The sequence below is a fragment of the Budorcas taxicolor genome, chromosome 14, assembly GCF_023091745.1.
Source record: "Budorcas taxicolor isolate Tak-1 chromosome 14, Takin1.1, whole genome shotgun sequence".
NCBI lineage: Eukaryota > Metazoa > Chordata > Mammalia > Artiodactyla > Bovidae > Budorcas > Budorcas taxicolor.
Genome location: NC_068923.1, coordinates 53,500,900 through 53,527,131, shown reverse-complemented (window position 1 = coordinate 53,527,131; position 26,232 = coordinate 53,500,900). Strand labels below are relative to the sequence as shown.

Sequence of the window (26,232 nt, the reverse complement as noted above, 5' to 3'; positions counted from 1 at the left end):
TCACCGACTCAATGGACATGAGTTTGAGTAAACTCTGGGAGTTGGTGATAGACAGGGAGGCCTGGTGTGCTGCAGTCCATGGGTTTGCAAAGAGTCCGACATGACTAAGCTACCGAACTGAACTGATATATATAAATATAATTTGGAAAGGTGCCTTATATGCTTGTAGGCATTCAAAAAATGTTAATTACTACCAATATTCTAATTTTAGTATTATTATTATCATTGTTTTTAGTAGAAAGAGCTTTAATAACTGGGAAACCTACAAAGTTACCTTTTCATTCCAAGTGTTTTTTATTACATATCTGTACTGAAACAGCATTAATATATTAGTGCTTGGTAGCTCCGATGGTAAAGAATCTGCCTGCAATGCAGGAGACCCCAGTTTGATCTCTGGGTCAGGAAGATCCCCTGGAGAAGGGAATGGCAACCCACTCCAATATTCTTTCCTGGAGAATCCCATGGACAGAGGAGCCTGGCAGGCTACAGTCCATGGGGTCACAACTGAGTAAGCACACAGACACACGTTAGCTATCTACTGCTGTGTAACAAGTTACCTCCAAATGTAATGGCTTTAAAAATTATTATCTCATAATTCTATGGATCAGGAATCTGGGTGAGGTTTAGCAGTGTCCTTTGGCTCAGGATCTCTCACAAGGCTGTGATCAAGGTGTTCACTGGGGCTGCAGGCGTCTCAAAGCTCAACCAGAGAAAGGTCCAATTATAAGTACATGATCGGGTCCTTGGTAGGACTCAGTTCCTAGCAAGCTACTGGACTCGACCTTGGTTCTTTTCTGGCTTTTGGCCGGGTGCTACCCTCAGTTCCTTGGCCTCTTTACAGGGCAACATACAACATCACAACTTTACTCATCAAAATATATTTTATATATTTTTAAGATATTAAAAATCATTGAAAGTTTAAAAATCTCTAGTTAAATATCACAGTTACAAAACACTGTCATATTTTTTATCACTGTATTATAAGGACATTAGCTATTATCAGGGCTTCCCTTGTAGCTCAGTTGGTAAAGAATCTACCTGCGATACAGGAGACCGAGGTTTGATTCCTAGGTTGGGAAGATTCCCTGCAGAAGGAAATGGCAACCCACTCAAGTATTCTAGCTTGGAGAACCCCATGGACAGAGGAGCCTGGTGGGCTACAAGAGTAATAAAAACATAAACTATCATATTTTTACTTAACCAACACTTACAAAATATTTACTCTGTGGTAGATGCTATTGTAAACACTTCATAAACATAAAGTCATTTGGCTCTATTAACCCAAAGAGATAGTTATACTATTATCATCCCTGTTTTACAAAGAATAGACTCAAGGTTCATAGTGAACAGGTAGTAAGTGGCAGAGCCAGAATTCAAAGCCAAACACTCCAACTCCAGAGTCCATGCAGAGTCCATGCTACATAACCACCAGTTATGTAGCTTTTAAAATCAGGACCTTATATAGTCTCAATAAACACATTTGGGGATTTAAGCAGCATTTTTTCAATTGTATGTGTGTGGGGTTATTTTTCTTTATTCATTCATTCACAGTGACTAAGCACTTTCTACTTCTTGGGCACACAGGTAAAGAGAAGTAATACCACAAGCCTCCCCTCAAAGAGTTCACAGTTCAGAGACAACAGACAGACATGTACATAGGCAGTAACAAAATAATATAATAAATTCATGCAAGCAAAAGCATCTCTTAATCCCTATCAATGTGTTCATGATTTAGAAGGCAAGAAGAAAGTTCTTAAATAAGCATACCTTGAATGCAACAGTAGAAGCATTTAGTCGGTGTTAAGAGACATAAGGAAAGGAATAACATTTGCAGGAATGGGGTCTGGAAAAGACAATGACGGGTTTGAAGGAGGACAGTAATGTGGAATTTTGTATGGTAGAAAAGACTATTCTGGTGAACAGGGAGGCGAGTAAAAGTTTGAAGGGTGGTAAGACTGGAGGCCATGAATTTGTTGGGGATGACTTAAAGTGCAGAGAGCATGACGGTTTGAATTGAAGCAATGGTAGCAAAGATTATTGGAAGAGGAGGTAGGTTTGGAGTGGTATATTAGCACTATGTCTCCTCCAGGAACAATAATCACAAAAGAAAGTCGAAGTTAGAAATGGGGGCTGTGTAAATACCAGGCAGCACAGGGTACTTGGAGTTTGAGTCCTGGTGCCTTTCTAAGGAATTTGGACATTAACCTGGGAGAATTAGAGTCTGGACAAAGTGTCTAAAGTGTACAATAGCGTAACACCTGATTGGAGAAATCAACATTGCCAGAAGGATGGCAGCTGGGTTAGAGCGGAGAGTAATTAGCGACTGGGGAAGGAGAAAACAGTGTGGTCTTTGAAAATGAAAAAGATTAACTTTCAGTTTTTATTTCATAAAGAGACTGAATTTTCATAAAGGAAACATTCCTTTTTATAATAAACTGCTGTTTTTAGAAGTTGAATTGTCATCAATAATTATAGCATGCAGAGGCACTGTTATAAGTACATACTTTTATAGTGTCTCATTTAATCCTCAAGTGTTACTATGAATTCAGTTTGTTGTTAATTGAGAGCCAGGGAGGTTAGGTAACTTTTCCAGGTCATCAGGTAACTGGTAAAGATAGAATATAAATCCACACATTGTGATACTAGAGCCTGAACTCATAGTCACTATATCTCTAAAGCATGTTTATTAAATCCAAATGTTCAAAATTATTTCTTCTATGTTGTGGGTCAGAGCCTGCAGAGGCCCTGGAATCAGACAGACCATGTAGATTCAAATCCTCATCCCACCACTTAACAGCTGCGAGAAGTAGGCAAGTCACTTTCCTACTCAGTACCTGTTTGCTTATCTGTAAGTGGGGACAACAACAGCGCTTGTCTCCTGGGGGCATTTCTGAGGACTAAGAGTAAATGCAGAAAAAGGGTTTAGAATAGTGCCTGGAATATATCAAACATCCAGTAAAGTTTGTTGTTGTTTAGTTACTGTCATGTCCAACTCTTTGTGACCCCATAAGTGCAGCACTCCAGGCTTTCCTGTCCTTCATTATCCCCTGGAGTTTGCTCAAACTCATGTCCGTTGAGTTGGTGATGCCATCCAACCATCTCATCCTTTATCGCTGCCTTCTCCTCCTGCCCTCAATCTTTCAGGGTCTTTTCCAGTGAGTCAGCTCTTCACATCAGGTGGCCAAAGTATTAGAGCTTCAGCTTCAGCATCAGTCTACCTGTTATTATAAACATTGTTATTCTATCCTAAAGTACCGAGAGTACTGATGAGAAATTATGGCTATACTGCATGGACCCAATTTAGATCTGTGGTAGGCAGAATGACAAGAATAGCAGTTTCCCCTGCTGCTTTTACTCTCATGGATACCCTGTATTTGTATATGTACCTTAATAAAATTTCAAAATATTACTAGAAAAAAAAAGAAATTATGGTTATACTTCATGGACCCAATTAAGATCTATGGTAGGCAGAATAATGACCCCTAAAAATGTCCATGCCTTAATCCCTGGAACCCATGAATATGTCACTTCACTACAGCAAATGGGACTTGAAGGATGTGGTTAAGGTTACAGACCTTGACATGGAGAGATTATCCTGGATTTTCTAGGTAGGCTCAACCTAACAGGAGGTTTGAAAGACTGAAATTAAATAAAAGGTAAGAGAAATCAGAAAGATGAGAGGATCTCAACCTACCACAGGAGCCTCTGAAGATAGAGCAGTAGGGCCACAACCCAAGGAATGTGAATGGCTTCTAGAAGCTGGAAACATCTCTCAGCTAATAGCTGGCAAGGAACCAGGGACCTCAATACTACCATAGCAAGCAACTGAATCTGGTCAACAATGTGAATAAACAGAAAAACCTGATTCTTCCCCAGATGCTCTAGAAAGGAACACAGACCCATGGACACTTTGATTTTAGCCCAGGGAGACCCCAGTTGGACTTGGGACCACAGGACTGTAAGATAATACATTGGTGTTGATTTGAGCCACTAAATTGGCAATAATTCGTTACAGCAGCAGTAGTAAACTAACATAAGATTTATGTTTACCTTTTTCCTAAAAGACTCAAATATATTGATTTAAGAACTTTGTAATATGCTAAAATAAATTTAGCTTTTTTAAGTCAGCAATTTTAAACTATGTTAGGGGCATAAATCAATGTCTCTTTTACATTTCTATTATTAAATTCCTTATAACCTAAAAGTTGCTGAAAGGCTAAAAGAAGGTATCATAAATAAGATGGTATTGTAATTTTTTCATCTTTTCTATTTAAAGGTGAATACTCAAATTTTTTTTTCTTTTTTAAGTTCTGACAATTAACAGATGAATTAAGTATACTTTGATTTTTTTTTTACCAACGTATTTTAAGCCCATATCTAGTCCTTATAAGACTCTTCATTAATACATGAGCAGTAATATATAAATACTGGGTTGAAGACAATTAATGTGTTGAATTTACCAAGGTAAGCACTCACTCAAAGACAAAAGACACTATGCCTTGGTTATTATGTACTTTTTCACTGTTTCTGAATTGATACTGGTTAGCTATGAGACAGTAAGGGCCATGTCTGAGTGTTCACCTTTATAACACTGCCTTGCAATACCCAGAGCCCTCAGCAGGCTTTTGTTAAATAAATGAATGAAAAATAAATGTATTGGAAAAGCTTACCTAAAACCTCATTGGAAAACTGAAAAAAGTTTACCATATCTAGAAGTTACATGATAAAACCCAGAAGCTATCTGAAACATTTTCAATAGAAATCTTAAATGTTCTATATGTTTTGCCCTAATAATAAGACTCCTTAAAACATAATTCAAATTTCTTGATAACTTGGTATCTTTTTATTATCAACTGATATCACAATATTTTCATGTGACATACATAGGCTCCATGAATTAGAACTTGCATTCTGAAAATGTCCCCTATGTTAGTCTTTTTTCTGGGGGGGAGGGGAGTCCTATTTTCTCCTTTTCATAAAAATCAAGTGAAGCACAGATGTAGGCTCAACATGGTTACCTTCCTTTACAATTGCTACATGAAAGACCTGGTCTTCTTCAAAGAGCTTTTCTTATGCTCTAGAAGAGCCCTGCTGCTGCTGCTGCTAAGTTGCTTCAGTCGTGTCAGACTCTATGCGACCCCATAGATGGCAGCCCACCAGGCTCCCCATCCCTGGGATTCTCCAGGCAAGAACACTGGAGTGGGTTGCCACTGCCTTCTCCAATGCATAAAAGTGAAAAGTCAAAGTGAAGTCGCTCAGTCGTGTCCGACTCTTCGCGACCCCATGGACTACAGCCCACCAGGCTCCTCCAATCATGGGATTTTCCAGGCAAGAGTACTGGAGTGGGGTGCCATTGCCTTCTCCCTACCCAACATAAATGTAACAGGAGCCATATATGTAATTTTACATTTTCTGAAACATTCTCATGTTGACGTGTAGCCAATGCAACCAATGAGGTAGTTTTCATTCTTTTCATACCTTTTATCTTAGAAATACAGTGTGCATCTTACACTTAGAGCAGACATCAATCCAGCCTACCCACGCTTCAGGCGGCTAGCAGCAACCAGTTGGCCAACGCTCTGGAGACACCTTCCCTTCTGTACCTAAGAGAACTACATATCCTTTCAACTTGGAGCTCCTTTGCTGTTCAGTCGCTACCAGGTGTCCGACTTTTTTGCGACCTCATGGAGTGTCCATCAGGCTCCTTCTGTCCATGGGATTTCTCAGGCAAGAATACTGGAGTGGGTTGCCATGCCCTTCTCCACAGTATCTTTCCCACCGAGAAATGGAAATTGTGTCTCCTGCACTGGCAGGCGCATTCTGACCCATCAGGAAAGCCAATCTCATTTATACTATTGGTTCCTGTAGTGGGAATTTCATTAATTCGAGAAACCATCACCATTTTCTTTTAGGCCTGATCTTTCTGATCTTAATATATGGAAGAGGACAAAATTCCAGGTATAAGTGATGCTAATTGTGTACCTTCAATGTAAAAACAAATTTGAACAATGTAAGACTTCATTGATAAATGTTCTTTTATCTTGTCCATAATGTTTCGAATTCTTAATAACAACTGTTCCACGGGATAATTAATCAAACACTGCTTCTACAGCATGAGCTCTCCAATGTCTGTCAACACATTTATTGCAGGTCTGCGTGCTCCCGGGTTCTGAGAAGGCGCAGCGGGGGAGACATGCGCTCAAACGTTTTTAAGACCTACTGAGTGCAGACAGCTTGTACCCACATGACTTCATTCAAACCTTTGAGCAAACAAGCCAGATAAGGCCATCCCTTTATTATAGGCAGAGACGATTCTCAACGCCGGCTACACATAATTGCCTGATCAATGCTCAAAAAATACCTTCCCTCGGGGCCTTAGTACTAGAAATCCTGCCTCAGCTCCCCAGGGCTAGGGGACCCTACTGTCCGCGTTTCTAAAGGTCTGGGATGATTCACACCGACCACGCGGCAAGGATCTCATGGCTCTGATTTGCGCGAGCAAGAGAGGGTCCAATTCGTACGGCAAGGCCTCCCGGGCCGAGGCTTTGAAGGCCACCTGCCTCCCTGAGCCCGCAGAGGCCAACCAGCCATCCGCCCCTCCCGCCACGGCAGCCACGCGCTGCAAAAACTGCCCCAGCCCGGAAGCTGCAGCTGCAGCCGGAGGCTACCATCCCCACCCGGCCATCTCGCAGTGGGCCCTCCAACCCGGCGAGCGAAGAGCCCCAGAGACGCGGAGGCACCCCGCCGCCACTCGGCGGCACTCGTTCAGAGGCCGGCTGCCGTTGTCCGAAGGCAGGGAAAGCCCGGCCCTCCAGAGCCCTGCCTTCCCCGCGGCCCCTTGACCCGGTAGCCTCTCCACGCGCGCCCTCAGGACCCGGGCTGCCGGGTTCGCGCCTTTCCTGCCAATCAGATGCGGATTTCCCCCACGGCCAGCAGACCAATCAGCGCGCGGGTATCCTCTTCGGCCCTTCGGCTCGTCGGCTCTTCGGCCCTTCGGCCCTTCGGCTCGTCGGAGTTCGGCGTTTCGCAGAGCGTTAAAGCGTGGTTCTCGTTGGTTTAGTTCCACTTTTTTTTTTTTCCAGGCACTTCCGGGTGCTGCGTCACTCCGCAAACCCACGAGTTCCGGAAGCTTGGGGACCGCAGGTTCGGCTTGGAAAAGCCAAGCTTTCCCAGAGATGTTTCAGAAACAGTTACTTGGAGCGGGGCGTTTTGCAGACTCCTAAGGTCAGTGTCGCCCGAGAGAGTCGGAGTGTGGACCTGCGGTCTTGCTTACAACTGGGAGGGCGTGGAGTTTCACGACCTTGTAATTGTCGCCCTTTGCTTGTTTCCCTGTTTAATTTGGCTTCCTGTCTTCCTGGAAGAGGCAAAGTCTGATTTTGGGAAAGGCAGTGGAGCAAACCTAAAAGCCTAAAAATAGTCTTAGGATGGCATTAAAAGGAAAAAAGGACAGCTAGATTTGAGTTTCCTTTGCGTTCTGGGAAGTGATTTTCTAGAACATACTTGGAAATCGTTTCCTGTCAGTTGGCGGTGGTGAGATTTAACCCTTTTGAACGGCTTAAGAATTACCGAGGGTCCAAACTTTTCTTGATATCTAATGGTTCGTGTATAGCGTTGTTTGGTACCAAAAAGTTGAGTAGGCTTAAGTTTCCAATATTTTAAAAAGCCTATAAACTCAAAAGCAGTTTTAATTTTCTTGGGGAGAAAAAACTACTGAGAATTTTCTTAGAAAATTGCTTACAATGAGTCAGTTACATTTAACATTGATACCTGATAATTAGAATATAAAGGTCATTTTTCTTGTGAGGCCTTAAAACTCACTGTTTACTTATTATCGTTTTCCAAAAATACTACATTTAGTGAAAGGGCTGTTCACAGAATGAGACTAAGTTGTATGTAGACTGTTCACGTCTAATGGTATTGGTATTCTGTGATGTCCTTGGAACACTGTATCTGAACAGTAGAAATTACAGGTAGGCTGAGGTTCCATCCACACCAGTTTACAGTCTGAACGCCTTCCCCTAATGAGTTACCTTTAGTTAAGCCTTGGCACAATATCTCAGGATGACTGTATCTTCTCCCTCATCTTGCCCATATTATCCATTTCTCGTATCCAGAAACATGAAAGTTGAGTAGTCTTGAGCCAGAAAGAGATTTGGAAGAAAAGAAAGAGTGGAGTTAGGAATTCTTTATTGACAATACAAGTGAAAAAGAACCTCTTATTTTGTTTTCCTTAGAAATAGGGGGAAAAATAGAAGTAAGAGGACATAGCAACGAGCATGCTAGACTGAGTCAAGAGAGTTGAGTTTCTGCTCCTGACCAGCTCTACCTCTTGGCCTTATTCTCATTTTTAGAAATTAGGAGGAGCACTCAATCTGTGGTTTTAAAACTGTTCTGTGGTAGAATTCCCATAGACATGTCCTAGAGTCATGCAGAGGAGAGACAAAGCAAGCTGACCCTCAGCTGTATTTTACAAGAACAGCTATTCTTTTTTGTTCTGTTTGAAAAACAGTAGTACTGTTAAGAAAATTAAATTTGTATCTTAGACTAGATGATATATTTCCTACTGGCCTTAAATTTTTTTTGTAGATTAATTATTCATTTGTATTCAACTTGCATTCATTTGTTACAGGTTTTTAAACAATAAAATGCATGTATGCGGAGTTAATTCATTACCAAAAGCCACAAACGTGTCCATATTCTACCTTATTTAATAGATACAAATTTTAAGTTTAGTACTTTGTTTTTGATCACAGGTTTTTTCCTCTTTTCCCCCTACTTTTTAATTTTAATCATATAATTTTTGCTTATTTTTATGCTCATAGCAGTCTTTGCAATAGGGAGGGCAGATATTTTCCATTTTTGGCAGCTGAACCTTAAAGATGTTAGCAGTTTTACCTAACGTCATTTTACTAGTAAAGTTCCAAGTCCTAGCCTCACGTTTTCCTTAAAGCATAAAGTAAATTTTTAGTTTCTTTGCCTTTTGCCCTCCACCGAGCTCTGGTTCCTGTAGCACAAGACAAAGCAGTCTTTATTCACAGACAGAAGTTCTGCTCTGAGTCACTGGCCTCTTTCTTTCTTCACTTTATTATCTGAGTTGGACAACCTAGAAGCAAATTGGACATTCTCTTTTCTCTTTGCTGTGAAATGACAGCATTTTCACACATTCCATGTTCCTCTTCAGTTCCTTTGGAATGTGGAAGAAACCTCAGGAGAAAAGCCCTGACTGTCCCACTTGCCCTACATCTGTGATCCTGGCACTAATTTCTGCATGTGGGAGCAGGGAAGAGGGTGTCTAGCACCCTCTGTCCTTCCCTGTGTGTGAGTATGTTCAGTTGCTAAGTCATGCTCGACTCCCTGCAACCCCACAGGTTGTGGTCCTTCAGGCTCCTCTGTGTGTGTGCTCATTCAGGCTCCTCTGTGGGATTCTCCAGGCAAGAATACTGGAATGGGTTATTATTTCCTCCTCCAGGGGGGTCTTCTCAACCCAGGGAAGAAACCCATCTCCTGCATTGGCAGGTGGATTCTTTACCACTTGAGCCACCAAGAGGCCTTCCCATTGTGTACTGTAAATTTCTCACATCTTTTCTCATCTCTGGAATCAAAATGTCCTTTTCTAGATTACTTTTTATCTACTTTCCCTTTTTTTTTTTTTTTGCAGAGCTCTTCCTTTTTACCCATTTGTCAATAACATGAGATAAAATTTCATCCCAGTTATCTTTTCTTTCTTTTTAACTATTAAAATCTTAAAAAAAAAGGAGCTCTAGAGTAATTCCATTTTGATTATGCACACCTGTTCCTTTCCAGGGTCACGTGAATTGGCATTGCCTTTACTTCCCATATTACATGTGTTCATAATATTTGTTTGCACCTCCTTTTCTCACCCCCATATTCCTTTGGTTCATTTTTGACATTCAGTTTCTTCAAATGGTTCTCTGACCACACGGAAAGGCAAGGAAAGTAGATAAGGTGAATTCCAGGCAACGTGGGCAACTTTACCAGCTTCCTTGAATTTCTTCCTCCCATCTACAGTCCTGAGAGCTTGACTGGCGGTCTGGTCTTCAGAATTATCTTGAGAGAAAAAATTTTGTTTTGAGCTCTGTGATGTTGAATTTGATCCAAGCTTAGCAAATATCTATACTGACTTCCTTTTGTATGTTCCACCATTTTTCTAGCATTTGCTAAATCGTCAGCTTGACCTTAAGCACGTTATCAGACCCCTCTTAATTTTTGACTTCTTAAAGTGGACATAAGATTAACTGTCATGAAACTGTAAAGAAAACATCTAGTGCCTTCTTCGTAGTATGTATCCCCTGGTACTTCCTCCTTTTCCATTGCTGATACCTCTGTTCCCTTGTGGCTGTTTTCATATTCTCTCGTGTTCCATAAAATGTGCAATTAAACCTGTATTCCAATAATCTTGAAGTCATTTAGAATTCTCTTAGGCAGTTAGATCCTAAAATCTTTTTCCAGATTTATAGAGTACTTAAAGGTCTAGTCGCTCTCAAGTTTCACATGTCTTTTGTTTGTTCATCCTTGGATTGCAGTTTTCGCTGAAGTTCATACCGGTACTCATCATCACTTCGTACTTAGTTCTTAAACAGCCCCATCTGCATGTCCTGCAGTGACATGCTAAGGTGTTTATGTGCAGCTATTAGGTCAGCCATCACCTTGTCCATAGAGGAGGCTGGTGCAGGGCATGGCCCCACCATTCCTCGTGTTATTTCACACAAGTCATCTCCCTGCGCTTCAATTTTCTTGCTTTAAAACAAAATACCAAAAGAACCTCTTTCATAATATTGTAAGGATTAAATAATTTAATATTTGATTTTTTTGCAAAGGGCACTTAGCTGTAGTGGTCCCTTATTAGCAACTCCATATCCAGGAAGTAAGTAGTATAGGTTTACTGCAGTTGTAAACTCCCAAATCGTTTTGGTTTGTCTTCCATGAGGCTTCGCTGTATTTTTTCTGTGAGGATTGAGTCTGTCTCACGGGTGTTACTGTTCTGATTTCTCTACTTTAGCCTTTTCCTTACTCATGTTTGACATTAACCCTTACTACAGTTGGAAATGACTGTACTTTTACTTTTTATCTTCTCTTCCAGGGTTTTCTAAAATAATTCCCATGATGATTCTAGAGAGGGAGACTTTTTATCAGACTTTTTTTAACTGCTGTAGAGTATAGTGTGGTGAAATAACTTGTCCAGAGTCCCACAGCCTGTTGGTGAACCTGGGCTAGAATACAGAACTAATCAGAACCAGTTTAAGTCTCCTGCCCCGTGTTCACCCAGACATTTGCTCTTTATTTCCACAGTGTGCTTTCTCCCTCAAAGACTCAGAAGTATCAGTTTTCTGAGAGAAAAGAGTGCCACGCTTAAAATTTATTTGTGAAGAAAGGCCAAAGTAATGGGAGATTCGTCCCCAGGTTTAAAACAAGAAGTTTGTGTTACTTTTAGATACTTGAGTAAATATATCATAAGTGAAATAGGTAAGGTGCTCAGTTGCGTAAGACTGATTATAGTGGTGAAGATTTTAGTCTTTGAGTTGAATTCCCAATTCTCTCTAAATAAAAAGAATAACTTATCCTTGTTCATGTGTTTGAAAAATGTGTGCTATTTGGAAGTTTATCCTTCAGATACATTGTAGAGACATTCTGTTACATACACACTACTGCTGCTGCTGCTGCTAAGTCACTTCAGTTGTGTCCGACTCTGTGCGACCCCAGAGACAGCAGCCCACCAGGCTCCCCCGTCCCTGGGATTCTCCAGGCAAGAACACTGGGGTGGGTTGCCATTTCCTTCTCCAATGCATGAAAGTGAAAAGTGAAAGTGAAGTTGCACAGTCGTGCCCCAACTCTTAGTGACCCCATGGACTGCAGCCTACCAGGCTCCTCCGTCTGTGGGATTTTTCAGGCAAGAGTACAAGAGTGGGGTGCCATTGCCTTAGCCGTCAAATGAGCACAGTTGGAGTTTTTATCATCAGATAGCTATAAGCTATCAGGACTTCATTTATATTTGATGAACGAGATGAACGAAACAACAGTGACATGTCACTTAGCAAGGCTGTGGCAGAAGTGGGATTTGAACTTATAGTTGTTGATTTCTAGGCCTGTTCACAGTGCCAGAGGTCACAAGGATGTAATGGGTCTCAGCCATAGGTTTTTTCCTCTTTTGCTCATGTTTGCAGTGCATTCTGGGAATCGACGCCCTGTTAAAATCTTTATTTGATGCATGTCCCATTTATTAGAGTTGATTTCAATACAATGGACAGTAAATCTATCTGACTATACAAAGGAAATAAAATAATTAGGGTAGAGGTTCAAAGCTTAAGATCTCAGGTTGTAGAACTTTATTCATATAACCTTCTAATGTGAAAAGCCAGTTAAGATTAAAAAAAAAAAAAAACAACTAAAAGGCAGAAATGGCCTCATCCATTTACGTCACCAGAACCCTTAAGACAGTGAGGCAGCAACATTGTCATACTGAAAATCAGTCGATGATTGTGGGTCTGGAAAAGAATAGCCTGGCAGAGTGTGTGGATGGATTTGAAACCTTGGTGATTGCCTGGGAATCACATGTTTCTGCTGACAGAGTTTGCAAAGACTGTAAATTTAAATGTAGAATTTTTGTCAGCAGTATGCATTGACAAACATGCCTAATGGTAATACATCTAGTACTGAGCATCTTGAAACAGGTCAATAATAATGTGTTTATTGATAGCAGTAATGCCTGAGATGTTACTTGGTATTATAGCTAAAAATCCATGTTATGCCCTTAATCATAATTACATTAATATTGACAGGCCCTTGACAATACCCACATTATTATTGATAGATTTCTGTCAATAACATGTTTTTAAATAAAATATATTCATTCATAATTTGTGCGATACTCAATAAAAGCGCTGGAAGACGTCCTGAGAAATTCTTCCCACTGTAGTGAGATTAAAAAGTCCTTCATTTTGGAATGCAATATAGATGACAAAGTTGTATTTGGGGAATGAAAAGCTTAAAAGAAAGGCATGAGTTATTTAAGGGATAAGGTTATATATCGCTGCTCTCAGTAAACGAATTTTCAGTTGTTTTTTCCCTGTGAAAGAAAAGCAGTGTGACATGTCTAGTGATAAAATGTCAGCAGGAGACCTTTTTAATAGTTTTATAGTGCTCAGTCATTTTGTCTTAAACATATTTATGTGACAAGTTAATCACAGTAACCCTCGTAGATGCTATACTTTTTATCTGGTCTTGATTTTGCCTTAAGCATCTTCTTCACATGTCCTTAACATAGTATCCTTCCCTGAACGTGAATTAACTTAGTGCCAGTTGTACTTTTGTTTTTATAAGTCTCTTTGCATGGCCAGAAATGTTTTACCTGGGTTAGCTTTTCAGAATCTGAGTATAGTTTGGCAAACGGGGGATGGAGAGGGAGAGGTTGATAGGATTGTGCATTAAAAGAAGGAGATCTCATTGCAGAACAGGATAAAGCATCACCAGATTTTGTCTTGCTGGAAAAATCAATTTGAATTAAATCCGATGGTATTTGTTTCAATTCAAAACAATCCCAACTTTAAAAAAAAAATTAGTTTGTTTTTTTTTAAACCATTTAAGTTTGAGCTGCTTTTCTGAAACTAGATACCAACCTACAAGACCAATAATAATACAATTTTTAATATTTAAATTTTTGAAAGTAGAAGTAGACCGACCAGTAGTAGGCCTTGGATAGCAATAAGTGTAGCAGAGTCAGGAAAGCACTGGTTTCCAGAAGAGTTGGAGATTTTTGATTCGAAAACATGAGCATGTTGTAATGTAATCTTTCTTAATGTCATAGTTGTCAGTGAAGCAGGTCAACTTACTAAGACTTGTTCAGAATGTTATTAATCAACACCTCAGTTAAGGTCCTTGAACAGTCGCAGGAGTCGTATGACTCAGGAGTCCCCAGTTCCAAGGCCACCAACTGGTACTAGTCTGTGGCCTGTTAGGAACCCAGCCGCACAGCAAGAGGTGAGCAGAGGGGTGAACAGTGAGGCTTCATCTGCCGCTGCTCCTCATCCTTCCCCATCACTTGCATTACCACCTGAACCATCCCCACTCCCATCTATAGAAAAACTCTCTTCTACATAACTGGTCCTTTGTGCCAGAAAGGTTGGGGGCCAACTGCTGGAACTGGTCCTTCAGAATTGCAGTTTTCCTTTTCTTAAACTCTGCAATCAGGTTAATCTTTTAAAATTTATATCCTGTTAAGTCCCTTCTGTTCAGTGATTACTCATGGCTACAAAACCAATGCAATTTCCTTAAAACGGAGTCTTTTTTGCAGGGGGTTAACGCGACTGAAGCGACTTAGCAGCAGCAGCAACTCTTCAGCCAGTCTCTCCGGCCAAGCCATTCTGCTCTGGTCACAGCAGACAACTTCATTCTTTACTTCCAAACAAGTGCAGCCAGGTTAGTGGGGATTCATAAGGATGCGGCTCCCGTTGAAACCCATCTCCCTGTGTTTCCCAGGTGGACCATGGCTGGAGTCAGTGCTTGCATATTTCTGCAGTTTGTACAGTATTAAATCCAAGTTTTCTCTTTTCTGCCCCAGGGAGTTTTGTGATCCTTCATAGTGTTTTCGTATTTTGAGATCCATTCTTTTCTTCAGAGATCAGTGGCTAGTCTTGATTATTGCAACGTCCTATTTCTTTAGAAATGCCTTACTAAAAGGAAGTTAACTGAGAGTTAACTATTTGGATCAAACCCCTGAAATGTAGGAGAATGCCTGGCATTTTGTGGGCGCTCAATAAATATTAAATTGAATAGTGATTTGTCAGAGATTTAGAATTCACCGAAACACAAACTTCTTCCATTAGATTGAGAATAACTTTATGTGCTCTAAAGGCACTTATGGCATTTTTTTCTGTGTCCTACACCTACTTCAGCCAAATATTATTGTCCAGCAGTGGAGGGAAAAAGTTCCATAATCAGATGAATTAAGCTTGTAGTTTTTCCAATCTCATCAGTTTCTTCTACTCCTGAGCAGTGCCCTTCTCTAAAGCCAATATCCTAGAATAACTGTACCTTCTAGAAAGAGGAGGGGAGAGGAGGAGAAACTGAACTTGTTGGATGCTTGTCTTGGACTGCCTGTACCAGGCCCTGTTTGGTGAAGCACCCTCGAGTTAGATGCTGTCAGTGTGCATTCTGGAGAGGTTTCTTTGCTTCCGGATAAACAGGCACAGCCATGTGGATGGAGGTGAGACAGCCGAGAGAGCAGGTCACGCTGGGATCCCCCCATCCTCTCAGGATTCCCACCCCAGCATCTCCTCTGACATGATGCATGAGTTCCACTGGACCACATTTCTGCCCCTTCCTCCACACATGCCCACATCACAGTGACATAATGTTCACTGTGTAACTGCCACAATTTATATTTTAATGGTGTAGTCAGTATTTCCTGGAGGGACAGGGGTGGGAATCCTTTTACCACAGGTTGGTTGAGGCATTCAGTTCAGTTCAGTCGCTCAGTTGTGTTCGACTCTTCGCGATCCCATGAATTGCAGCATGCCAGGCCTCCCTGTCCATCACCAACTCCCAGAGTTCACCCAAACTCATGATGCCATCCAGCCATCTCATCCTCTGTCGTCCCCTTCTCCTCCTGCCCACAATCCCTCCCAGCATCAGAGTCTTTTCCAATGAGTCAACTCTTCATATGAGGTGGCCAAAGTACTGGAGTTTCAGCTTCAGCATCATTGCTTCCAAAGAACACCCAGGGCTGATCTCCTTTAGAATGGACTGGTTGGATCTCCTTGCAGTCCAAGGGACTCTCAAGAGTCTTCTCCAACACCACAGTTCTAAAGCATCGAGTCTTCAGCACTCGGCTGTCTTCACAGTCCAGCTCTCACATCCATACATGACTACTGGAAAAACCATAGCCTTGACTAGACGGACCTTTGTTGGCAAAGTAATGTCTCTTTTTTGGAACATGCTATCTAGGTTGGTCATAACTTTCCTTCCAAGGAGTAAGCATCTTTTAATTTCATGGCTGCAGTCACCACCTGCAGTGATTTTGGAGCCCAAGAAAATAAAGTCTGCCACTGTTTCCACTGTTTCCCCATCTATTTCCCATGAAGTGATGGGACCAGATGCCATGATCTTAGTTTTCTGAATGTTGAACTTTAAGCCAACTTTTTCACTCCCCTCTTTTCACTTTCATCAAGAGACTTTTTAGTTCCTCTTCACTTTCTGCCATAAGGGTGGTGTCCACTGTATATCTGAGGTTATCGATATTCTCCCGGCAATCTTGATTCCAGCTTGTGCTTCTTCCAGCCCAGCTTGAGGCATTAGATGAGTAATAATGAAGATTTCAGTCTTTTAAAATGAGATTTGGCAAAATCAGCTGAGTCTTTTTCTTCTAAAGCTCATCCCTAGCCAAAGTAGCAATAATGTAGTAGTAATACTGCCTGCCTGTTTCCAAACCACTTACACAACATTGTCTGCTTTAATCTCAGCAACATCTTGAGGTAGCCATTCATTTCCAACTCTTAGAACAATCTGCTGCTAGTGATTTTTTTAAGATGACTTAGCAGCCAAGAGACCAAGCTGGAGTTTGAGCCTGAGTCTATCAGATTTTAAACCTGGTCTTTCTACTCTGTCCCAGTCACCTGAACAGGATGACAGAGCAATAGGAAGGCAATGGCAACCCACTCCAGTACTCTTGCCTGGAAAATCCCATGGGCAGAGGAGCCTGGTGGGCTGCAGTCCATGGGGCCGTAAGAGTCAGACATGACTGAGTGACTTCACTCTCACTTTTCACTTTCATGCATTGGAGAAGGAAATGGCAGCCCACTCCAGTGTTCTTGCCTGGAGAATCCCAGGGACAGGGGAGCCTGGTGGGCTGCTGTCTCTGGGGTCGCACAGAGTCGGACACAACTGAAGTGACCTAGCAGCAGCAGCAGCAGCTCCTACTTTAACACACTGTGATGCATAATAGACAATGCCTGTTCTATGTTTACAGTGAAACGAAGTCACAAAAATGACTAAAATGTTGGATACTGAAACCTAAAACAAAACCAAAAAAAGAAACAAATTATTCATCTGGAAGAATAGTTTAATAATAGTCTTTTCCTCTAGTAAAGAGTCTTCTGTAGAGAGGAGATCGGGCCCAGCTGTTCTTAATCTTCACTGAAGCCAGGCCTGGGGTGAAGAAGAGGAAAGAAACAAGAAAAAAGTTAAACTGTAACAGAAGGTATAAGAAAGAATTTTCTGATGATAAGGATTGTTGAATATTGGATTGGTTAGAGAGTGTGTTAAGTCTTCTTTCCTGGCACCATTAAAAATTCCTGTCTTTACTAACTGTACTTAAGTATGATTCCTCCAGAAATGAGGGATTTGAGATCAGTGATTCCTGTCAGAAGCCAGTCTCTCTGACCAGTTTCTTCCTGCATACAAGTAAGGAACCTGAGAAGAGAGAGCTGCCCTCAGACTCCAGTTTATCAGCAGTGTTCAATCTGAACATTGATTCACTACCAAACTGCTCACTCCACCACGTATGAGTTCAACAGACCTTTACTGAGCAACTGCTATAGCTGGCCCATCTTTGCAGTAAGTTCTATAAAGATTACCAAGAACTGATTGTGACTCATATCTGAAGATACATAAGTTGGCACAACTGGCCCTCTTAACACATGCCATAAATTTCATCTGCTACTCAACTGAAACGAAGAAGGAAATGGCAGCCCAATCTAGTATTCTTGCCTGGAAGATTCCACAGAAGAGCCTGATGGGAGTCCATGGGCTCACAAAGAGTCAAACACTACTGAGAAACTGAGCACACAACTGAAAAAAATTACCAGTCCATCCAGTTCAGTACTGGGGGCAGGGATGGTGTGATGGGAGAACGCTGAAGTGCTGGAGTTGATGTCCAGTACAGCCTGAGCTTTTCAAGAGTACTTTGACAAATAAGAGAACTTCCTTTATCTTGTTTACCACAGGATACAAAACCTGGGAAACATGCCGAGTTGTCCAGACTGTCACAGTAGAGGAATTGTATATACCATATTTTCACCTATCCTGAGCGATTATAGAATTTTGCATGAGGAAAAGTGAGTTAGGTATCAGTCTCTGTTGATGGCAGGTACCTTGAGAAGCAGCTATGAGGCAGTTTCCCTTGACTGGTTCATGGTTAAGTTAGGGAAAGGTGTATTCAGACGACTGGAGTGAGGACCCCAGCACACAGCACAGACAGTTGCTGTGATAGTTAGAGATGGTGACAGTGGGAATTGGAGAGAGAATTGTGAAGCAGAATGTTGAAATAGGGTTGCAATGTACTTGGGGCTGGCAGGAGGAGATGGTAGAGAAGGTAAGTGTTCGGGTACATGAGAAAAGGCATAGAGGCAGGACCAGAAGAGAGTCAGTTCCAGTGGTTAAAACTTTGCCGTTGTCCAACCCAGACAGTGCAGTTCCATCCCTGGTCAGGAAGCTAAGATCCCACAGGCCTCTCAGCAAAAAAAAAAACAAACAAACATAAAACAGAAGCAATAATGTAACGAACTCAATAAAGACTTTAAAAAATTGTCCACATCAAAAAAGTCTTTTAAAAGTAAAATAAAGACTCTTCAGTGAATAACTGGTTATATGGTTAAAAAGGATACAGAAAGGCTAGAATCTAAAAAGTTTGTACTTTATCCTGGGGTCAGTGAGGCAAGAGATGATTTGGTAAATCTGAACAAATAATTGTCTAGATTTTGATTTGCCTATGAGGTTTTTTTTAAATAATGTTTTAGTGTTTTTTTTTTCTTAATTATATTTCTTAAATACATCAGGGTTTCAGTGAGTTGGCTCTTTGCATCAGGTAGCCAAAGTACTGGAGCTTCAGCTTCAGCATCAGTCCTTCCAGTGAATATTCTGGGTTGATTTCCTTTAGAATTGACTGGTTTGATCTCCTTGCTGTTTAGGGGACTCTCAGGAGTCTTCTCCAGCACCACAGTTTCGAAAGTGTCAGTTCTTTGGTGCTCAGCCTTTATTATGATCCAGCTCTCACATCTGTACATGACTGCTGGTGAAAACGTAGCTTTGACTATATGGACCTTTATTTAATTACATAAATGACATATTTAAAGAAGATTTTAAATTACATAAAATGTGAGAAAAATAATCACTAATGATTTTTTTGCATAAAGATTGAAAGTCTTTTTCTCTTGAGACAGTTCTGAGATTTTATGCAGTTGTCTTTTAAGAATCTTGAAATACCATGTAATTCTGCTGCTGCTCGACTTGTCCATCGATTTGCCTGCTTCCTTGTGCAGACCCAGGTTGGCGTCTTCATTTGCATCCCAGGCACCTGCAGAGCTAGGATACATTGATGCTCATAGTCTTTGTGAAATCTGTGAGTGGTCTCAGTCTCACAAGGACTACATAGTAGCAGAAAGAGAAAACTGAATCAGAGTGAGATCTGTAAGAGCCTCTGCAGATCTGTGGACAAAAACCAAAAAAGACAGGAGGACTGGTGTGCAGCATTGAGCCGTGTGGGCGACAGGCCCACAAAATCGTGAATTTTGCCTGGAAATGGACTAGCCCAGTCATTCGCAACGTCAGCAGGGAACTTGCTAGAAATGCAAATTATTGGTGCCCATTCCAGAGGACATCAGGAACTCTGGAACTGAGTAGCGCAGTCTGACAAGTCCTGCATGTGATGGTGATTAATGCTCAGGTGTGAAGGCCACTAGACTACAAGCAGAGAGACAACAGGACTGTGATACACAGACCCCAGCAGAGAAAGCTTTGAAAGGTCAGAGGTTGGTGATGGCAGTGATTGTGACCCATGAAACGCTACAGTGACTGGAGAAGGAAACCAAGGGAATAAGCTTATATTGTACAAAGAAAGTTGGATGTGCTGTGAATGGGCAGGACCTACCTTATTTATAGACGACTGTCTTCCTGATCTTAGCATTTAAATAGATCAAGTAGATTTAAAATAGATCAGTCCCATCAGAGGGGCTCACACAAAATCTCCTCCCCAAATCTATCTCCCATATATCCTCAGAACTTCCTACTGAGCTTTTCCACTTAGCTGTCTCATAGGGGCCTCAGCTCTCTAAAACTGCCCAGATTTATTATCTTCCCTTCAAGCCTATATCTCTGCATATGTTTCCTATTTCAGAGAATTGGACTACCATCCACTCCATTACTCAAGTCAGTTATTCTTGGCTTACTTCTCACTGAGTCGTGTCCATCCTTCCACTTCATAGCTTTCAAAGGTACCTATTTTTCTCCATCCCCACTGATACCCTTCTAATTTAGACTATCATTAGTTTCTCACTAAATCATGTTAACAATCATCTTAATTGGTCTCTCTGCCTCCAGTCTTTCAGCCTGTAATCCATTCTCTGTGTGGCCAGAACACGCTGTTTAAAATGCAGAGTTGATCAATTCTTTCCTTAACAGCTATGTGGTGTCTCCCCATTACCTTCTTGATAAAATGCAGCCTCAAAGGTGGCTGTTAGCATCAGTCTTTCCTTTCCAGCCTGATCTTTTGTCCTGGCTCCTCCCATCCTTAGCACCCTCTGTTCCCTCTGTAGGAGTGGTTTTCTTGCCTATCTTTACCCTCGTGACACTGCTGATCCTTCAGGTGCCTACCTTCAGAAGATCTTGCCTCTTCTGTGAAGCCTTCTTGGACCTTCTGCGGTCTAGTTGAAAGCACGATGTTCTTAAGTTCCCCTTGCACATCACCTTTCACATCTTGTAATTGCCTATTTATTATTTTCTGCAGTACACTCTTGCTTCATCCCTCTTCCCAGTCACTTGATTATGATCTCCACAAGGGTTGGGACTGTGTTCTCCCGTTTTATCACGGGCTTCTGACACATTCATTGGGAAAAAGCCGGTGAGCAACAAACATGTTGAAAGATGTGGCAATCAGCAGTCGAGATATGGTAACTCAAAATCGTTTGAAAGGTTATTGGGTGGAAATTTGTATTTTCTACCACTCCCCCACTCCAGACTTTCATCCTGTTTCCTGTTCCACTCATCTTGAATTTGTGGGAAGCATTCTCTATACCAAGCACTGGGCTATTTGCTAAGAATCAACTGTAAGAAGACTCAGTCTTTGCTATAGGGTTTATCCTCCAGTGGAGGAAATAGACAATTGAAAAGTAGTTTATATACAGTAGGGACATCATGAAAGAGGACGGACAGAGAGCTAAAGAAACAGCTAGAGAGGCAACTAAATTAGAAGAAGTGGTCCCTAAGCTAGTACTCAAAAACTTAGTTGTTTAGTCACTAAGTCACATCCGCCTCTTTTGCAGCCCCATGGACTATAGCCCACCAGACTCCTCTGTCTATGGGGTTTCCAGGCAATGTGAGTTTTCCAGTTAGAGAATGGGAGCAGATTGTTCCAGATGAAGGGAACAGACAACAAATGTCCAGGAGTGAACAAGAGAACGGAGCACTTTGTAACTAGAGGGTGAGGCATGAGGAAAGCAGCCTTGGGGGTCCGCTTGGGAAGGGTCGTGTTTTCACAGTATTGCAGTGTGGGACAGGCACTGAAGGAGGCAGAAGGGAAGACAAACGTTAGGTACCATCCAGTGGGGAGCTCAGAGCAGCCAGAATGAGAAAAGGCTGGGAGGGGATAGAGTCATGAAAGGATAAAAGAAGGGGAACTCTGTCCTGACCCGTTCCTTTCCCTACAGCTCTTGGCTAGCGTGAGGCAAGGATTTCACAGAATTCCTGTCTCCTCTGTCCATTGTCACTTGTGTGTCAACAAGAGTTTTCCAGCTCTAAGTTGGGAAGACAGTACAAGATTGCGACTGTTCGATGATGTTTTCTTTGTGTGTGTGTGGCCGGGGGCAGGGAGTTTTGGGGCAAAATGAGGATTGCAGCCCGGGAGACAGCATTTTAGATAGCTCTGAGAAACTGCTCCGTCAGTGATGGTTTCTGATTGTACTTCTTCCTAGAGACCTTCAGAGAAGGCATGGCTTCCAGAGACGAGAATGCAGAGCGGACAAACAGAGTGCTAAGAATCAGCCAGTTGGATGCACTTGAACTAAACAAGGCCCTGGAGCAGCTCGTTTGGTCCCAGTTTACTCAGTGCTTTCATGGATTTAAGCCAGGGCTGTTAGCCCGCTTTGAACCAGAGGTGAAAGCATTCTTGTGGCTTTTCTTGTGGAGATTCACCATCTACTCTAAAAATGCCACAGTGGGACAGTCAGTGTTGAATATTCAGTACCAGAACGATCTTTCCCCAAACCTGAGCTACCAGCCACCGAGCAGAAATCAGAAGCTCTGGTATGCTGTCTGTACAATTGGTGGCAAGTGGTTAGAAGAACGATGCTACGATTTGTTTCGGAACCGTCACATCGCATCCTTCAGGAAAGCCAAGCAGTGCGTGAATCTGGTGGTCGGACTTCTGAAGTTAGGCGGGTTGATTAATTTCTTGATCTTCCTCCAAAGGGGCAAGTTTGCAACTTTGACTGAACGTCTGCTGGGCATCCATTCTGTCTTTCACAAGCCCCAACGTGTCCGAGAACTGGGCTTTGAGTATATGAATAGGGAACTCCTCTGGCACGGCTTTGCCGAGTTTCTAATTTTTCTCCTCCCCCTAATCAATGTCCAGAAGTTAAGAGCCAAGCTCTCTTCATGGTGTGTCCCGCTGACTGGAGCCCCAGGCAGCGACAGCACGCTGGCAACCAGTGGCAGACAGTGTTCTCTGTGTGGGGAGTGGCCCACCATGCCTCACACCATTGGCTGCGAGCATGTCTTTTGTTACTACTGCGTGAAAAGTAGCTTCTTATTTGATGTGTCCTTCACTTGTCCTAAGTGTGGCACAGAAGTCCATAGCCTGCAACCTTTGAAATCGGGCATTGAGATGGCAGAAGTGAGTGTCCCTTAGAAACTAAAATTGTTTCCTCTGAGAAGAACTGCTGCTGCTAAGTCAGTTCAGTCGTGTCTGACTCTGTGTGACCCCGAAGACGCCAGCCCACCAGGCTCCCCCGTCCCTGGGATTCTCCAGGCAAAAACACTGGAGTGGGTTGCCATTTCCTTCTCCAATGCATGAAAGTGAAAAGTGAAAGTGAAGTCACTCAGTCGTGTCCGACTCTTCGCAACCCCATGGACTGCAGCCTCCTAGGCTCTTCCATCCGTGGGATTTTCCAGGCAAGAGTACTGGACTGGGGTATTATGTCTAAATCCTTAGCATGAGTCATCCTGAGTGTACTACTTAGATATGTTTTATGAGGACACGTGCTTCTCAGCCACTGCCTTCTGTTCCTTCACAGGCACAACTACATTCTACTCACACTGGAAACCACATGATCCTAAATATGTGATACAAATGGTAACATGCTATTTTTTTTAATCATTGGGTTTAATTTTTAATGTCAAGAATAATGGGCAGTTTTTGGGTTTTTTTTTTTTTTTTTTTTTTTTAACAAATGACCACTAAAACTGTGCCTTCATTCTGCCACTTCCTGGAAAGAGGTGAGACTAAAAATAAAAGATTATGGAGACTCTGGGCTGATTGTACATTTATTTTCAGAAATGACACCAGAAAATTATACAATAACAGAGTAAGACCTGTTGTTTGAAACTTTCAGACCCAATGTCCCGATTGTAATTGTAAGCTTTTCTCTGAAGCCAGCTTTTAAGGGATTCTGTCTGCTTCATTCTCAGAGCTAATGACAGCCACCAGAGGCCCAAGATTTCTATCCTACCATCTTCCTGATCCCACTGGCCAAAGAGCTTCTCACCTAATAGTCTGGCAGAGTCCAGGAGCCCACAGTCATTGGTCAGCCTGAAATTGTGTGCACATTCCTAAACCATGATGGAGAAACACTGTTCCCAGTCCCTCAACTTGGACGATGCACCGTCACAAACACCCTAGGAACCTAATACAAGACAGGAAGCAGTTGACCTCAGGCGCTAGTTAGGAGCATGGTGGCCGCTGGGCAGGGGAGAAGCGGTAGACCTTGCCCAGTCTCCGTTTGCCCTCTATCCTGGAGGTCTACACCCGCCTCTAATTTTACCAGTCATCTAGTCTGACAAGCACGTTAGCAACTGAATGGTCATCTTAGATTGCAGATTTGAAAGGATGAAATAAGGTCAACAAGATTTTGTTCTACCAACAATTTTTTTACAGTGTTATTTTGATAGCATTTTCTGAGCAGGTGCCCACATTATCATAATTTTAACATGAAAACACAATACGCATGCTAACAGTTGTCAGTATTATGGATGGGGGTGGATACTTTCTACAGACCCTCATGGCACTTAGTACAAAATATATATTTTTAAATTTAATATCTGCCACCTCCACTAAGTGATATCCCCCCATGAGGTCAGAGACTATAGCTCTTCTGCCCATCACTGGATAGTCAGACCCTGCCTCTTGTTCCGGGGTACTGAGACAGACATCTTGTGAGCCAGTGGCGAAACCTATCACAGATTGGGTTCTGTGGTGGGAAAGGGTTTGAAGTGCAAGATACTCATTAGGGAGTCCTATGCCTGTGAAAGTAAATGGTGAAGAAGCAGGAATAAGCTGAAGAACTTGTCCAACCCAGAGGAGAGCCCTGGAGCATTTGAAGGCCTTGATGTCCTAGGTGGAGCCAGAGCAGTCAGGCTTTTGACCTCCACCTGTCAGATGCTGGCGGTGGCCACTCAGGAGGGTACAACCTCAGGCCTGGCAGCTCTGTTCCCGAGGCAGCCTGCTGCCCTGATCCCCACCCCCCACCCCCACAGCTGGGCTGCAAAGCCATTCCTAAAGGGCCGTCTGGATATCATACCTGACCCTGTCTCTCCATTCTTTTTCTTCTTAGTTTTCCACATTTGTTTTTCCTGCTTGCAAGGATTCTTGGCAAAGAGCACACTGAGGGCAGCTGGTGTGCAGCTTCTCATCAGTGGGTGACACTGAATGCCGCCTAAGGGAGCTTCAGCTCACCCCAGAGACAGGCCTGCTGGCCAAGCTGCAATGACAGGCCCAGACAGCACCTAGTCCCTGCTGCCCCAGGGCTGCCAGGGGACTTGGTTGAACCCTGGTGCTTCTGTTCCCACTCCCCAGTGGCTGCAGGGCTCCAAGTTCATGACCACTGGGTCGTATCTCGCTACATCATATATTTCCACTTTGGCATTCAGAACCCAACATTCAGCCCTGAGTGTCCTCCTTTGGGAAAATAACTTCTACACTAACATTTTTCTTCTCCCTCCCATGCACCTGGTTCTCAAGTCAGCTTTGCTCCTTGTGTGTTTAGTGTGTCTAAGTGGCTTCAGTGACCATGTCTAAAAGACATCAGTCCAGGTGAACACAAGCCATGACCTGTTCCCTCATTCCCAGCTCCCCTGCCTTCAATACTTAGTGTCCATGGGGTTTGGACAAGTTTATTTAACTTCCCTGAGTTTCAATTTGCCCAGCCTATGAAATGGACATTTAGTAATGTTGACCTCTTAAGCCTGTAACTGAGGCTTCCCTGGTGGCTCAGACAGTAAAGCGTCTGCCTGAAATGCGGGAGACGTGGGTTCAATCCCTGGGTCGGGAAGATCCTCTGGAGAAGGCAGTGGCAACCCACTCCAGTACTCTTGTCTGGAAAATCCCATGGACAGAGGAGACTGGTGGGCTATAGTCCCTGGGGTTACAGAGTCAGACACAACTGAGCAACTCCACTAAGACTGTAATGGGGAATTAAATAGCGTATCATTCTTTCAAAAATTATTTCTCGAGGCCCTACAGGCATTCTTCGGTACTCAGAGATGCATTCATGAATAAAACAAAACCCTGGATTTCATGGAGTTTACCTTCTTGAAGGGGTGATAGACAATAAACAAATGTTGTAAGATCGTTTCAGATGTTAGAATACTTTGAGAAAAATAAAATAGACTAAGAGAATGGAGAGTGACAAGGGATGCTGTATTGAATTACATGCTCCTGGAAGTCCTCTCTGAGAAGCTGAAGTTTAAAAAGATCTGAATGAAAAGAGAAAGCCAAGCAGAGGAGGGGTGCCAGGATAAGAAAATGGCAAGTGTCCCAGGTCTCAGATGAGCATCCATCACCTGTTCTGAGAAAGCAAGAAATCAGAGCGAACAAGACTGGGATATGAGGCAATGAGACAGGGGGATGCCAGGCCAGCCCATGCAGGCCACGGTGAAAAAGTACCTGAATTTATTCCAAGTGTGGTTTTTCTGGTGGCTCAGACAGTAAAGGATCTGCCTGCAATATGGGAGACCTAGGTTCTATCCCTGGTTTGGGAAGACCACCTGAAGAAGGGAATGGCAACTCACACC

General features: G+C 42.5%; 1 protein-coding gene across 4 annotated transcripts; it reads left to right on the top strand.

Moving 5' to 3' along the window:
• Window positions 1-7,112: 7,112 nt before the first annotated feature.
• PEX2 (peroxisomal biogenesis factor 2) lies at window positions 7,113-23,468 on the top strand. Of its 4 annotated transcripts, XM_052651778.1 has the most exons (3): window positions 7,113-7,224; window positions 14,309-14,433; window positions 21,918-23,468. In XM_052651778.1, exon 3 carries the CDS (start codon window positions 21,935-21,937, stop codon window positions 22,850-22,852), a length of 918 nt encoding a protein of 305 aa, XP_052507738.1. In that variant the 5' UTR covers window positions 7,113-7,224; window positions 14,309-14,433; window positions 21,918-21,934; the 3' UTR covers window positions 22,853-23,468. The 4 variants fall into 4 exon arrangements, with proteins under 4 accessions (XP_052507738.1, XP_052507741.1, XP_052507740.1 ...); XM_052651781.1 differs by lacking the exon at window positions 14,309-14,433 and having other exon boundaries at window positions 7,132-7,224; window positions 21,928-23,468; XM_052651780.1 differs by lacking the exon at window positions 14,309-14,433 and having other exon boundaries at window positions 7,135-7,224; window positions 21,920-23,468.
• The last annotated feature ends 2,764 nt before the right edge of the window (window positions 23,469-26,232 follow it).